The sequence below is a fragment of the Hydra viridissima genome, unplaced genomic scaffold (assembly GCF_058129835.1).
Source record: "Hydra viridissima isolate aposymbiotic clone 2 unplaced genomic scaffold, HvirCarnegie_v1 scaffold_7, whole genome shotgun sequence".
Lineage (NCBI taxonomy): Eukaryota > Metazoa > Cnidaria > Hydrozoa > Anthoathecata > Hydridae > Hydra > Hydra viridissima.
Genome location: NW_028324306.1, coordinates 2,961,558 through 2,976,506, shown reverse-complemented (window position 1 = coordinate 2,976,506; position 14,949 = coordinate 2,961,558). Strand labels below are relative to the sequence as shown.

Here is a 14,949-nt window from a genome sequence, read left to right as displayed (position 1 = left end):
TTACAAAAAATCCATTACCGCTATTGGTTGCGAAGTGCATTTTCCGATAAACGCCCTGAATTCAACGCCTCGACTACTTTTCAAGATCGACTTTCTCAAGCAAGAACTTGAAATTTTCAAGTCTCGTTTACGCAGTCGCTCAAATCAATTTTTCAAGTCTGACTTGATAAAGTCGAACTTGAGATTTCAAGTCGAACTTTACTTAAGTTTGGTTCTTGCATTCCACCCTTCATCTACATGACAATTCAAACTTGTAAGTGTAAATATAGCTGCAAAATCTCGAGGATTGAAAACTGATCCTTTGGAGAGACTATGTATTTAAACTAATACAATTATAAGAGTGTCTATGCTGCTTCACCAACAGAATGTATAATAAAAAAGAGGTCTGTGGAGAGCACGCATCAATAAATTAACCATTAGTAAAAATAAAAATATAAGTTTACAAATGCCACATTTAACAACACCCACTCACAATAATTGAATAATAAATATCACTTTCCACATGCTCCTTTACAATAATTAAAATATTACTTTCACTTTTAACAATAACTGGTTATTTTACTGACATCATTCACTTTTAACTTTTAACTTTGTCATCTTATTAAAAAGCTAAAAATAATTTTTCAGTAATGAACTAAAGTAAAAAGACTCAACAAAATAAACAATAAATTATAAAAATATATTGTAATAAAGTGTTTTCTTACCTGATTCTTTGTAAAAAAGATGATAATATTGTTGAAAAACAAAAAAATACTCTATATTTAATATAATTTGAACTAATTTCATTAAACTTTTAAAGTTTTTTAACTTTTAGCTCTGTTTAAAACAAAACAATAACAATTCAGCTGTCGCGCGCGTCAATTGTTCCAAAAATTGCGTACTTTGTAGGGATTAACTAGTTTATCCCTTTTTTTTGACGAGCCATTACGAGAAACTCGTAATATCTCGTAATATCTCGAAATTCTCGCTCTATCTCGAAATGAAGTAAATACGAGATTCTCGTAACTAATCTCGAAAAGAATCTCGTAACTCTCGAAACAAACTCAAAAAAATCTCGAAATTTTCGAGACATTTTGGTGAATTTTCAAACCCAATCTCGTAACTTCTCGTATCATATTGTATCATCTCGAAATAAAAATGTCGATTGAAAATTCCCGAAACGTTTCGAGACGCCTGAGGTTAGTTGCGGTGATCAAATCGTCATAAAACAGTTAATGTCCCCCTGGTTAATATGTATAAATATTGCAGTAATGAAATTGTCATAAACGTAAATCATTTGGATTGGCTGCTTGTATAAAACAATTAATGTTCCCCTGGGGAATATTTATAAATAGCGTGATCATCGAAACCTCGCCTTCTTGGAGCAACCTATCAAGCAACAACGGACTCTAGCAACTTTTCTACCAATAGCTGTGATATAAGATCTCTTCTTTGTGTTTATCGCATCTTTGTATAGCAATACTATTATAATATATTAATAAATTGAACTCGTTTTACAATACGACTCTTACGTAAAAAAACAATCTCTTTAACTCACCTCTCCAGTATTTTATTACCTCTGTGCTCTAAAATGGTTTGGGTTAATATGAATTGGTTTGACTCCGAAGCTTTTAAAGTTTTGGCACTAGTAGTAATGTTTTCTTGCTTGAAGTCTACATTCAAGTATGGTTCTTATACTAAACATCAGCAGATGCGCCCAGCAATTACATTAAGATATTATAAAAACTCAAACATTATGGTGATTAAGCAAGATTGGATTACGAATGATAGATTGACTTTGTAGTACCTGGTGCAGCAACTTTTTCGCGTGAACAAGAAAAAAACAAGAACTGGATGACAACAAAATCTCTGAAGAACCAAATCCTATAAAAGGTTTACTACCAATTGATACTGAGCTTCAAGCATCTCGAACATTCTTTAATACAGCTGAATGTGTTGACAGCCTTCTTCACGCACTGGTGTAAGACTGAGCGGGATTATTATTAGAAGAACATGCGCTACCCCTAGTAAAACTAGTAAACTACGGGGGTATTGTTTATTGCAAATTTTAATATACAAAGGATGAAAAACAAAAGCTGCAAATTGTTAAATAACACCGGAAAATACTCCTCAGGCTAACAAGCCCAGAACTGCCAAAAACTTTATAGTTTCTACAAAAGACGAGTAAAAAGCTAATCATTGACCTATATTCTTACTTTATCAGAAATATGTTAAGAGTAGAGTGGCTAGATTATTTTTTTAAATATATCAATTGGAGGTATGCTGCTTAGCAATGAAGCAAATTCATCATCTACTCACCAGAGGTTTTGATTTCCTTTAGATATAGGCTGATTTTTGAAGCGTTAAATTTTTGGAGTCTCTCAAAGAACCCTAAAAAATGTTTCATATTACTTTAATAAATTTTTTTCGATAAAACAACTCAACTCTGAAAGGAAGCTTTTTAGTGAGCAGCAGACAATTGTTTAAAAAAATTTTTTTTTCTTAGACAACTTAGGATATCGCCGCATTATTTAAATCCAATTATCAATGGCCTGCTTAACTCTTTATCCAATCAATAAATATGAGTTTGCTAACAGAATGTTTTTTGCACGTGTGTTTTTCAATTAACCCAGTATCTTCTTTTAAAAGAACCATAAAAAGCAACATTAAAAGGTTGCAATAAATTGGGAAGAGTTTGGTGTTAATCAAACAAACAAAATAATATTTTCTTTAGCTAAATTAAGTTTCCTTTTTCACTAAAATGGCTGCTCAAGTTATCACTAAAACGTATCTTTGTTGCGGAAAGATGCATTTGAACAGAAGCTGAACCGCTGATCATGATAGATGTTGTACTTTTACTACTATTACGAAAACATTCAGGATATTTCATCTATTCTTTTTAAAATGTTTGGTTTTGGGGTAAAAACCTGAAAAATTCGCTCCATCATAGTGAAAAACATTTTAAATAGGTATTGTTGTAAAAATATACAAAAATCAAACATCAAATATTTATAATTTTATTCATATTTTTGTTAATCAAATATTTATGAAGTATTTATCAAATGTTAATGTGTACATCAGATATTTTTAATTATTCTATATATATATATATATATATATATATATTTATATATATATATATATATATATATATATATATATATATATATATATATATATATATATATATATATATATATATATAAGTACAATAATGTTATCTAGAACCTAAGTTTTAAATATATGAAAGGAAAACTAAATAATAGTTTTTGATTATTTCTTAACAACTATGACTAAGTATTTGTCTCTATTTTTCATGCTTAATAGTTTTATAAAAAACAGCTTCATGTGTGAGGTACAGCAAGAAAAACTTAGGTAAAAATGTGAAAATTCTTGTGAAAATTTACCAGGGAAAATTTCATTGTAAACGTTCAAGAAAAATGTTCAAATGATTGGTATGTTATATGAATAACAACAATTAAAAAATTTTAGTTAATTTAAATGTAACCCATTTTTTATACTTTTTTATTATACTTTTTTATACTTTTTATCTTTTTATATTTATTTATTTTTCAAAGTTCAGACATCAAAGAATAATGAGTAGGCTACTATTTTATAGATAAAAAGTAAGAGCTAACTATAAAAAATGGATGTTGTTTTTAGAACTCAATATATAAATATGAAAATACAAAAAATAACATTTAAAACTAAATAATCGCATAATAAAAGTATCATTTCACAAACTTTCTATAGTAACACCCAAAACACAGACTTTTAAAAGAAATAATAAGTAAAATAAATAATATAAAGTATTCATATATTTACATGTACATATCCACATATACAAAAATAAAAAATTGTAAAATGTACATACACACAAAGAAAAAGAGTTTAAAAATGAGGTCAAGTGTAACTCTTTTGGTAGAAAGGATGGAGTGACTTTGAAAACAGATTTTTGGACCAAAACATAAAATCGTTTTTTTATTTTCATTACATCCCAGTTTATTTTCTCTTAAAATCCAACACCGTTTTTTAGGGTGTTGGATGTTTTAAGAGAGAATAAACTGGTATGTAATGAAAATAATTCAATGTTTGTCTACTTCAGTGGGATAGTTATTGAAATGATTTAAACTAAATTTTAGGTAACCATAGTAACTACTAATACTTTTTGACCTTGTAAAAATATCATTTCACGATTTCATCTGATAGGAGATTTGTAGATTTCTTTTCCTGATTAAATTGGGTTTTTTTTTCGATTAGACGAGAGTTAAACTAAATATTAAACAAAAATTATTGACTCAGTAAGACAGAAGTGAAAATTGTTGACTAAGTAAGACAGGATTGACAATGATTTTATTCTAAGGAAACAATAAAAATGGAACAATAGCTATAAAGTAAATTTAGAAGATAATACTTCAAAGAAATAGTATTACATTTTAGCAATTTAATTCTTTCAAAATTAATTTTTACTTTTTCATTCGATTAAATTGTACTATAATAATATAGAAGTATAAGCAACAACGCCCAACTAAGAACCATCGAGTCAAAAAATGGTCACAAATATCAAATCAAAGTACGGAAATGAACTCCAAGTTCGTTTACGCACTCCTCCTTTGTATGCTCCTCTTTTATATCCTTAAGAATGTTAGTGAGAACATGGACCTATAAGAGATGGACGTGCAACCTATTGTTTTTTTTGCGAACCATGCTCGTTGCGCATTGTTACAAATCTTTTGTTTTAAACAATAGAAATTAAATTATATTAAAGTCTGTCGGATTCATCGAAAATATTTGGACTCGACTTGATAGATAACAGCAATTTTAAACTTAATTTTATATAGATAGACATTCTTAATATTTTAAGAAATCCCGCGGACGATGAAAAGAAATTGATATCATTTGCTTGACTTCTTTAGTACATGTATAACTTGAGATATAATAAATAATTCAAAAATCAACTAGTATTGTTGCTACCTAGAGCACAATGGTTTCATATCCAGGGAACTACTCCATCTTTTATATTGCTGTAGACCTCCAGTTTATGAATATTCTAAAATTTTCTATTTTTTATGTTTAACAACAGAAATATATACAATTAAGATAAATAACTTATACATAAAATGAATGTAAATACAATGAAGAAAAAAATAATTTTTCACAGTTTTAAAGAATTTTGCAAAACCAATATATGGCAAACCGTATGTATTTAATTTTAACATAACATGATTTACCAGCTATATATAAACTAATTTTTATTTGACAAAAAAAAAGGGTTATTATGTGCTTTTTATGACAGATGAAAAAATATATGAAATATGAAAAACGAAAATATGAAATATCTGGCCGCATTTTGCTAGATAATTGTAAATTTGAATACATTTATAAATTTATAAATTTATAAAGTTATTCAATTCATAATTTTTAATATTTATAATTTTTAAATTTGTAAATTTATAAATTTGAATAACTACTAAAAAATAATGCGTAGTGGAATATATATATTATGGATCTTCTAGAGTAGTCGAGGCAAAAAATGGCGGCATATTGGAAAAAATACTCAAAAAATACACAAAATTAAGGCTGGTGAATGAAGGACCAAGGAGTTGAATGAAACCAGACCTTGAGAAAAAATTTTATTTAAGCTTTTTTATATTTTGCGATACTTTTTTAGTCATTTTAAAATTATCCTTACAGATCCATTTTATTATTAACGGAAATTTGTTTACACGAAAAAAGTTCCAAAATTTACAATAGTTCATCTTGGAAAAATGATGAAAATCTGTTCGTGCCGACAACTAATTTTCTTTACCTTGGTGTTATTTGTTTAGTAATTTGTCAACGCATGAAGTAGTTACTTTATCCTGAACAGTTTTATTAAGCAAATGCTATAGAAGTTTAAACTAATACCACGCGATCAGAGTTTCTGTTTTAAAACTATGGGCAGCCATTTTAATAGAATTTTTTGTTGACGGAAAAAAAATTAGAGTTTGTCGAAAACTCGCATGGCTCGCTGATTTCTGCGGCCTCTTTGATGTAAAACGATAGGTTGCACGTCCATCTCTCATAGATCCATGGTGAGAAAAACGAAAACAAAATAACTGATGGTACGCGTGGTTTTTTACAGTTCATTTACGTATAAAACATATCATATACCATCAGTTTGTTTTCTTTTTTATTCGCCTCAAAAAATAATTTCAATTTTCAATTATATATTAAAAGCTTCATAGATAAGGGAATATCATCAATACGGAAATTTTGAATCAATTAATATTGCTGATGAAGAGATAAACAACTATAATGGCGCATGTATAAAAAGCAGAATGATTTTATTGCCAAATAGTACATGATAATAATGATAATTTTTATAACCGTAAAAACTCTGAAAGAAAGCTTAAAATAAATTCTAAGAAATTATTGAACAAACATTTCAGTTAAAAAAAGTCCACAAGAACAAATGACATAAATTGGAATTAAAATCAAATATTGTCAATGGATAAAATAAACCATTACGACAAGTTGTGATTACAATTTCGCCAAGTTATAAAGCATAGTACATATTACTTACAACTAGTAAAAACTGCTTCAAAGGATTTCATTTGTCCAAATGTTATCTGCTAAGTAACTTAGTTTAGGAATGTTATCAAGTGTATTTGCTTTGATAATAAGTTACTTTAATAATCATATTTCAAATATTTCTTCAATACATATTTACTTCAGCACGTCATATATAAAACTTTACAAATCAGCTTAAATTTTTAATTTGTATTTATACATAGACCTCTAATTCAGATAAATTGAGGTATTGATCTCCTGGAGTTTTTGTAATAAAAACGTATTTGACAAGATCTGTGCATTGGAAAACTTGTTTTATATCAGAATTTAATATAGCAATTTGCTTCTCGGTCTCTTTGTCTGTTGTTCCAATTAATAATCGATAGCCAACCAATCTTTCTGGTGAGCCAATACGGTTAAAGATGATAATAATCTTTACTCTAAACACGTAGCCTAAATCGAGCTTGACCCAGTTCGTAGATCCCGTATTTGTGTGAACAATTGTATTATAATCTCCATCAATAAGATCCCAATCGTTATGAGACTCAGTTGGAATCTTTGATGACAGGCTTACGACACCCTTTCGAGCGGCATTACTACTTGAACCTTGAGTAAAAATAATTTCAACTGTAAAAAATCGTTCACCTTAATATTCTTTCATTTGTTTTTGAGTGGTTGATTTTAAAACTAATATATAATAAAATTTATATCACTTTTATTTGCTGAAATTTGTTTGTAGACATTGGACGATTTTTTACAATTAATAACGATTAAAACAAAAATTTCAGCATAAGTCGTTCATAATAACTCTAATTTAAAATAATTTTTCAATTCAGACATACAAATTTACAGGATTTCAGATAAAAATTGCGATACCTCGCAATTTTTATGCTTTTTTTAAGGCATTGAGCGGAGCTGCTATTTGTTTAAAACCGATTTAACTTAATCAGATCAATTTTTAACTAGCAAATTTACTTATGAATGCATACGTCACACCAAAAATCTGACTGCGTTAAACGCAAAAAGAATTCTATTTTAATAAACATCAGAAAGTTAGATTTATTTTAAATGACTTACACAAAAAGTTTTATTTTAAACGTTATTAATCGTAGATATATCGAAAAACCAAAGTCCCGTGTCCGGTGTTTGAACAGATAAAAATTGTTATTGGTGAGATTATTTATAAGAAAGATAGCGAAAAGTTGTGTTCGAAAAGTAATTTAGCATTGTTGAGTTCGAAAAGTAATTATAAACCTTCGTTGCGTTCGATAAGTAATTTAGCAGCGGCGATCAAAAATGGTTAAATAAATTTCTGAAAGCATAACAGCTACGAGTTTGAATTGAGAGTTGTAAAAAGTTTGAAATGAATTTTGCTAACCTAAACAAACGTATGTGCGCTGATTATTTACATCACATACATCCCTGCAATAATCTTCACTGGCACAAGGATTAATTTGCTCGCAAATTGGACCAACCTATGGTTCAAATGCAAAAAAAAAAACATATTTAGTAAAAGTTTATAAAGCAGTCAGGTTTATTTTTGTTATGTCAATTACTAACATCATGAGTTGATAAAAACAGCTTACGAGTTTATCGCTGCCAGTGTTTGAATTGAGAGTGTTCCATTCGTTACTATCTGTTTCGTTAACATCAGTTGAAGATATCAGCTCACAGGAGGTTCCATCTTTTTTGAAGTTTGCTAATACACAAAGCTCATCAGTAACACATGCTAATGCGCATTCATTTTGTGTTAAAGAAGTTAAATGCTTAATAATTGAACCACTGTTATAGCGACTTTGCACCAGATTTAATTTACCGTGAATAATACACGGTAGACGAGTAATAAAACCTTTAACAGCAAGTTGACACGCAAGCAGGAGTAAAACTCTAAAATGCGACAGAAATTAATTTTTTTAAGGGCTGAGTAATATTAGTGTACAGATAAATTCAAAACTCAGAGCATGTAGTTTTTTACAATTAAGTTTAAAAACTTATTTTTGATAAAGTAAAGTGCTTCAAATCTTTTTCATCACTAAGTCTCTCCTGTAAATGTTTTTCAACTTTAACTATGAGGAATAATCTTCTTTATCAATTGTCTTCATTTTACGTGTACAAATCATTTACTATTTGGTGTAACGGTTACTAATTATCACTTTCTTAGTTTCTGTTTCTCTGCTTACTTCGTCCTACGGTTACAAAACTTCTGATTCTACATTTGCTACAGCAGGTTGTTAAACTGATGTCCTCTCACACAATAAAAATCTACTCACCGAGTAAAACCAAAAAAAAAAAAGAATTACACACTTTAACCTAAAAATTAGTTTACCTCAAACCACCCTGAATTTAAGATGCTGAACTATAGTCAATCAAATTATAAAAATCTTAAAAACACAAGACTTTATTTCCTCTGGTGTATTGTACACAACATAAAGAAGAAGAAAGACGGGGGTAACCATTGTAACATATGGAAGAAGTTTCGCGGTTGTTTCTTTGAGTAGTAAGAATTTTCTACTTTGCCTCATTTAAGAGATAGAATCTCTGGTCATAGCACTTATAAAGAGGTATTAACGAAATCTGATGCTACTGTAAGTTTCTGTTTTACTTTTATTTGCTCGATTGAGATTGAGTGACGGCCAATTATTTCTTTTTAAAAGCAATCAATTGATTTCTTTTAAAAAGAAAAAATTGGCTCAAGATAACTTTGCCCTCTAGCATTAAATTGCTTTTGCCTGAAAAATTTATTTAAAATATATTTTCAATTGCTGTTTATTTTAAAGATAAATAAGAACAAATAATTATAATGATGATTTAGTTTTTATTACACTTAATAAAAAATAGTATTAATTTTTTCATCATGCTCTTTAAACTTTCGAAATATAATCTTGTGGATCTTTAATATTCCTAGTTTAAGATAAATATAAATATTTAAAATTATGAAGAGAATTTTTGAAACACAAAATAATGTTACCTTATGAAAAATGATGTTTCCATGCTTCAAGGAATGATTGGCCAAAAGTAGTTTCATTAAAATAAACTGTTTGACTGATAATGAAAAGATTTCACGCAAAATAAAGATATAAAAATATTATAGTTAAATATTGAATAATTAAAACGAGAGCAATCCTATTGAATTTTAATTCATTGAGATGCTTTAATTTTTAATTATTTTGTAGGTTATCAAAAAATTCATTCAAGTTTTCAAAAAAAATTTCGTTAAAAAAAATTGAGTCTAAGTAAAAATAAGCCGGTAATTTCAGAAATTTATTTTGGATTTAAAGCATCATAAATTTCATAAAAATAATAAGATGAACTCCGTTTTGATATTACCAACGTTTCCACAGCAACAACTGTTTAATGATAGCGTACACATCACCGTAAGCAATCTTAATTTAGAGCAGAGTTGATAATGTCTCCCGGTGGCAAAGTAACTTTCAAATTTCAAATTTACCGAAAGGCCACCTTTTTTGAAAGCCATTGACGGCCGCCTCCCAAAGACTTTTGAACCTGTAGAATGTTTTAGCTTCTACCTCCAGTGGTTTTCGCCATCTACCCAGCTAACACAAAACGTTCGAGTACGTTTGAAGAACGTTTTTAGAACGTACCCAACTGTTTCTAACGTTCTACGAACGTTACTTGAACGTTTTGTGTTAGCTGGGTAACTAGCAGCAGCTTCTAGAATGTTTTTTTGGACGCAGAATAATTTGGAGGCTGCCGCCGCTAATCGGCAGGCAAAAGCCAATGACGGCCACCGCCAGAAAGTATTTTGGATGCGAAAGGATATGCAGCCGATTGGACAAATTACAATTACGATTTCGCCAAATTAAAACCCATAAAGAATATTATTTACAATTAGTAAAAATTACTTCAAAAGATTTCTTCGCTCAAAATGTTATCTGCTAAGTAACTTAGTTTCGGAAGGTTATCAAGTATATTTGCTTCGTTATTAAGTTACATATATCAACTTTATAAATCAGCTTCAGTTCTTAATTTGTATTTATACATAGACCTCTAATTCCGATATATTGAGATATTGATCTCCTGGAGTTTTTGTAATCAAAACGTATTTGACAAGATCTGTGCATTGGAAAACCTGTTTCATATCAGAATTTAATATAGCGATTTGCTTCTCGGTCTCTTTGTCTGTTGTTCCAATTAATAATCGATAGCCGTTCAACCTTTTTTCATAGTTAATACGGTTAAAAACATTAATAATCTTTACTCTAAACACGAAGCCTAAATCGAGCTTGATCCAGTTCGTAGGTCCTAAGTCTGTGTGAACAATTGTATTATAATTTCCATCAATAATATCCCAATTGTTATGAAATTCAGTTGGCATCTTTGATGACAGACTTACGACACCCTTTCGAGCGGCATTACTACTTGAACCTTGAGTAAAAATAATTTCAACTGTAACAAATCCGTTCACCTTAACATTCTTTCAGTTGTTGATTGAGTGGTTAATTTTAAACTTTATAACTTTATAACCAATTTATAAAAAAATTTATATCACTTTTAGTTGCTGACATTTGTTTGAAGAAACTGGACTAGGGTTTTTTGATTTTTTACAATTAAAAACGAATAAAATAAAAATTCCTGTATAAGTTGTTCATAATAGTTCTAATTTAAAATGCAAAACGCAAAAAGAGTTCTAATTTAATAAACTTCAGAAAGTTAGATTTATTTTACTGTAACTTTCACAAAAAGTTTTATTTTAATGATATGACAGAAACAGTATGTCCTAGTTGCTTCATCCAGTTGTATCAAGTTTATCATTTTAGCAGACATCTAGCTTAAAATTAAATTCCATATTTTAACTATTAGTGCAGAAAAAGTTATTCAGAATGATACGAAACTGACCATAAGAAACTGAAAGACTCTTGACCCTACACCGTTTAGCACCTTTACACAAGATTATGCATATCGGACACTGGGATATGTCCAGTAGAGAACTCAGAGATTCAGGAAGAAGGCTTAGCACCTTTCGAATTACTAAGAGGAGAGGTTTAATAACTTTATTGATCGTAAAAAATCAAAAAACCAAAGTCTGGTGTTGTTTGAACACATAAAAATCGACATTGGTGAGTTAATATTATTTATAAATTTGGGTTGGTAACAAGTAAAAACTCTTTCAAATTAATTTTTTCAACGGATAAGTAATATAGCAGCGGTGATCAAACATGGTTTAGGACCTGTTTATATGGATAAGGGAGAGCCCGTTTGCCGAGCTAGCCCGGAAAACGAGCCAGTTTTAAAATTGCGTTTAAATGAATTTTTACCAAAAAATTAAAAAATGATATCAAGGTCAGCCTGGCTTTTTCTAGCACGGCTGGCCTCTTTATCGGTAAAATAATAACTTTAAAGATGGCGGTTAGCGACAAAAAAACATTGCATTTTAACAATATGTTTAACTGGTATTATAACACAAATAATACTTCTTAAAAGCCTAATTGTATTATATAAGCTTCAAAAATTTAAATTTGATAATTTTTTAAATATTATTCTTTTACGAAAACGATCACAATCACTACAAAAGATGAAACAAGCAAGATGCCTTAAAAGAAAAAATCGTAGTTGCTGGTTTAAAACTGGAAGAACTGATTGATGTTGGCATTATATAATAACTGTTGTAGCTCCCATTGATTTATGGAAAACAAATTTTAGCCTTTCACAGTTTCTTTTCATGAATTTGGTTTTAGAGTTAAGCCCTTATTTATCTCCTGACCGTTTTCCGCCTCACTCTAGAGCTCTATCAGCAGATAAAAAAGTAGCTATTACTTTATATTACTTAAAAGATACTGGATCTTTGGTAAATAATAAAAGCAAAATAACTAAAATTTTAAGTACATGGAAGTTGCCAGTTTTATTATTAAATTTATTGTTTTAAGTTGAAGCTTTCAAACTTAAAAAATGTAAGAGTTTTTACGCGTGCGTACAAATTTATAAAAGAAATCAACCAGCCCGTTTGCCGAGATCTCGGCAAAAAACATTGAGATCTCGCTATCCGGGCCAGCTCGTTTATTCATATAAACGCAAAATGAAATTAAGTTGAAATATTGAAGATGTCGATATCTCGGCAAACGGGCTGGCTTGTTTGCCGAGCCAGCCCGCTTTCCATATAAACAGGCCCTAAATAAATTTCTGAAAGCATAACAACTATGAATTTGAACTGAGAATTAAAAAATTGTTGCAAATAGTAATTTTGGCTAACCTAAACAAACATATGTGTGCTGATTATTTGCATCACATACATCCCTGCAATAATCTTCACTGGCACAAGGATTGATTTGCTCGCAAATTGGACCAACCTATGGTTCAAATGCAAAAAAAAACATATGTAGTAAAAGTTTATAAAGCAGTCAGGTTTATTTTTGTTATGTCAATTACTAACATCATGAGTTGATAAAAACAGCGTACGAGTTTATCGCTGCTAGTGTCTGACTTGAGAGTGTTCCATTCGTTACTAATTGTTTCGCTGATACGAGTTGAAGATATCAACTCACAGGAGGTTCCATCTTTTTTGAAGTTTGCCAGTACACAAAGCTCATCAGTAATACATGCTAATGCGCATTCATTTTGTGTCAAAGAAGTTAAATACTGAACTACTGTACCACTGTTATAGCGACTTTGCACAAGATTTAATTTGCCGTGCATTATACACGGTAGACGAGTAATAAAACCTTTAACAGCAGTTTGACACGCAAACGGTAGTAAAACTCTAAAAAGAGAAAGAAAACAAATCTTTTTAGGCCTGAATATTATTAGTGCACAGATAAATACTTTTAAGTTAAAAATACGAAAAGTATTCATATTTTCGACTAAAAGATTCTCTTTGACAGAAACTTGAGTTTTAAGGAAGAAATCTAGCTATCTTTTTTTTTTGTTTTGCTTTTTTTTGTTTCTGTTAAAGTTTCAATAAGAAGTCATTTATAAATAGCATTAAATTTGCCAGAGATATTGGGCCTTTTTGGAACACTCATGAACTCAAAACTCAGAGCAGGTATTTTTAATGTTTACTCTCATGATTAGATTTAACAGCTTAGATCAGGTAAAGTAACAAAAATAAATTTAAAAAAAAAAAAAAAAATAGAAATTTTTTGCAGTGCTTCAAATCTCTTTCATCACTAATAAGTCACTTCTGCAAATGTTTTTCAACTTTAACTATGAAGAATCGTTATCTTCATCAATTGTGTCTTCATTTTACATGCGCAAATCATCAGCTAATTGGCCTGACGGTTACTTATTTTCACTTTTTTAGATTCTCTATGGGGATTATTTTAACCTTCCCTGAGACACTAATGAGTCACTGTTTTCTTTATGAACTTGATACTATTTTTCCCATCTGAATGCGAATCATACAGTTTAGAAACTTTATTCCCTTTTTATACAGTTTAACAACCGCTTCATTTTGACACATTAAATACATGAAAACCTACATGCATTACCAGCTTACATACATTAACCCGCTAATTGCATCTTGAAGACGTTATTCAAAACTTCTCTTTCTCTGCTTACTTCGTCTTACGGTTACAAAACTTCTGAATCTCTATTTGCTACAGCAGGTTGTAAAAATGACGTCCTCTCACACAGTAAAAATCTTTTCACAGCGTATAACCAAAAAAATGAATTACACATTTTAACCTAAAAATTCGTTTTCGTCAAACCTCCCTGATTTTAAGATGCTGAACTATTGTTGATCAGCTTTATAAGAATCTTAAAAATACAAGAGTTTCTTTCCTCTGGTGCATTGTACACAACATAAAGAAGAAGAAAGAGGAGACAAACTATAGTTGATCAGCTTTATAAAAATCTTAAAAATACAAGAGTTTCTTTCCTCTGGTACATTTTACACAACATAAGAAGAAGAAAGAGGAGACAACCTTTGTAACATAAAGAAGAAAATGTTTCCCGGTTGTTTCTTTGAGATATAAGACGTTTTGTCTTTTTTTTTTTTTTTTTTTCCATCTTTTAATAATCTTAGTAAAGTGACGCAATCAATTTTTTAAAATCAATCAATCTTTTAAAAAGAAAAAAATGGCTCGGGACAACTTAGCCCTCCATGGGCTTTTGCCTGAAAAATTTTCTTGAACATTTATTTTCAAATCCTTTTTTTTGTAAACATAAATAAGAACAAAGGGTTTTAAGGATGATATAGTTTTAATTGCACTCAATAAAAAATAATTTAATTTTTTTCAAAAAGCTCCTTAAAGTTTCCATATATAATCCGATGGGTTTATAATATCCCCAGTTGAGGATATATATATATTCAAAATTATGTTGAAAACATTTGAAACACAAAATTAAGTTACCTGATGAAAAATGATAATTCCATGCTTCATGAAATGATGGCCAAAAGTAGTTCCGTCAAAGTAAACTTTTTGATTAATAAGAAAAAAGAGTTCATACAAAATAAAGATAAAA

At 29.5% G+C, this 14,949-nt stretch overlaps 1 protein-coding gene across 6 annotated transcripts; it reads right to left on the bottom strand.

Annotated features, from left to right (window-relative positions):
• Positions 1–300: 300 nt before the first annotated feature.
• LOC145184854 (uncharacterized) lies at positions 301–14,949 on the bottom strand. 6 transcript variants are annotated; one of them, XR_016454243.1, is made up of 6 exons: positions 9,500–9,646; positions 8,118–8,418; positions 7,910–8,006; positions 6,545–7,137; positions 1,538–2,370; positions 301–1,461 (listed from the first exon to the last, which is right to left on the bottom strand). XR_016454243.1 is itself a non-coding variant. In XM_090093392.1 (5 exons), the coding sequence occupies exons 2-5, from the start codon at positions 9,520–9,522 to the stop codon at positions 6,746–6,748; spliced, it is 813 nt and encodes a 270-aa protein (XP_089949518.1). In that variant the 5' UTR covers positions 9,523–10,085; positions 10,192–10,783; the 3' UTR covers positions 6,291–6,745. The 6 variants fall into 6 exon arrangements, 2 of the variants coding, with proteins under 2 accessions (XP_089949518.1, XP_089949519.1); XR_016454242.1 differs by having other exon boundaries at positions 301–2,150; positions 2,299–2,370; XR_016454241.1 differs by having other exon boundaries at positions 301–2,370.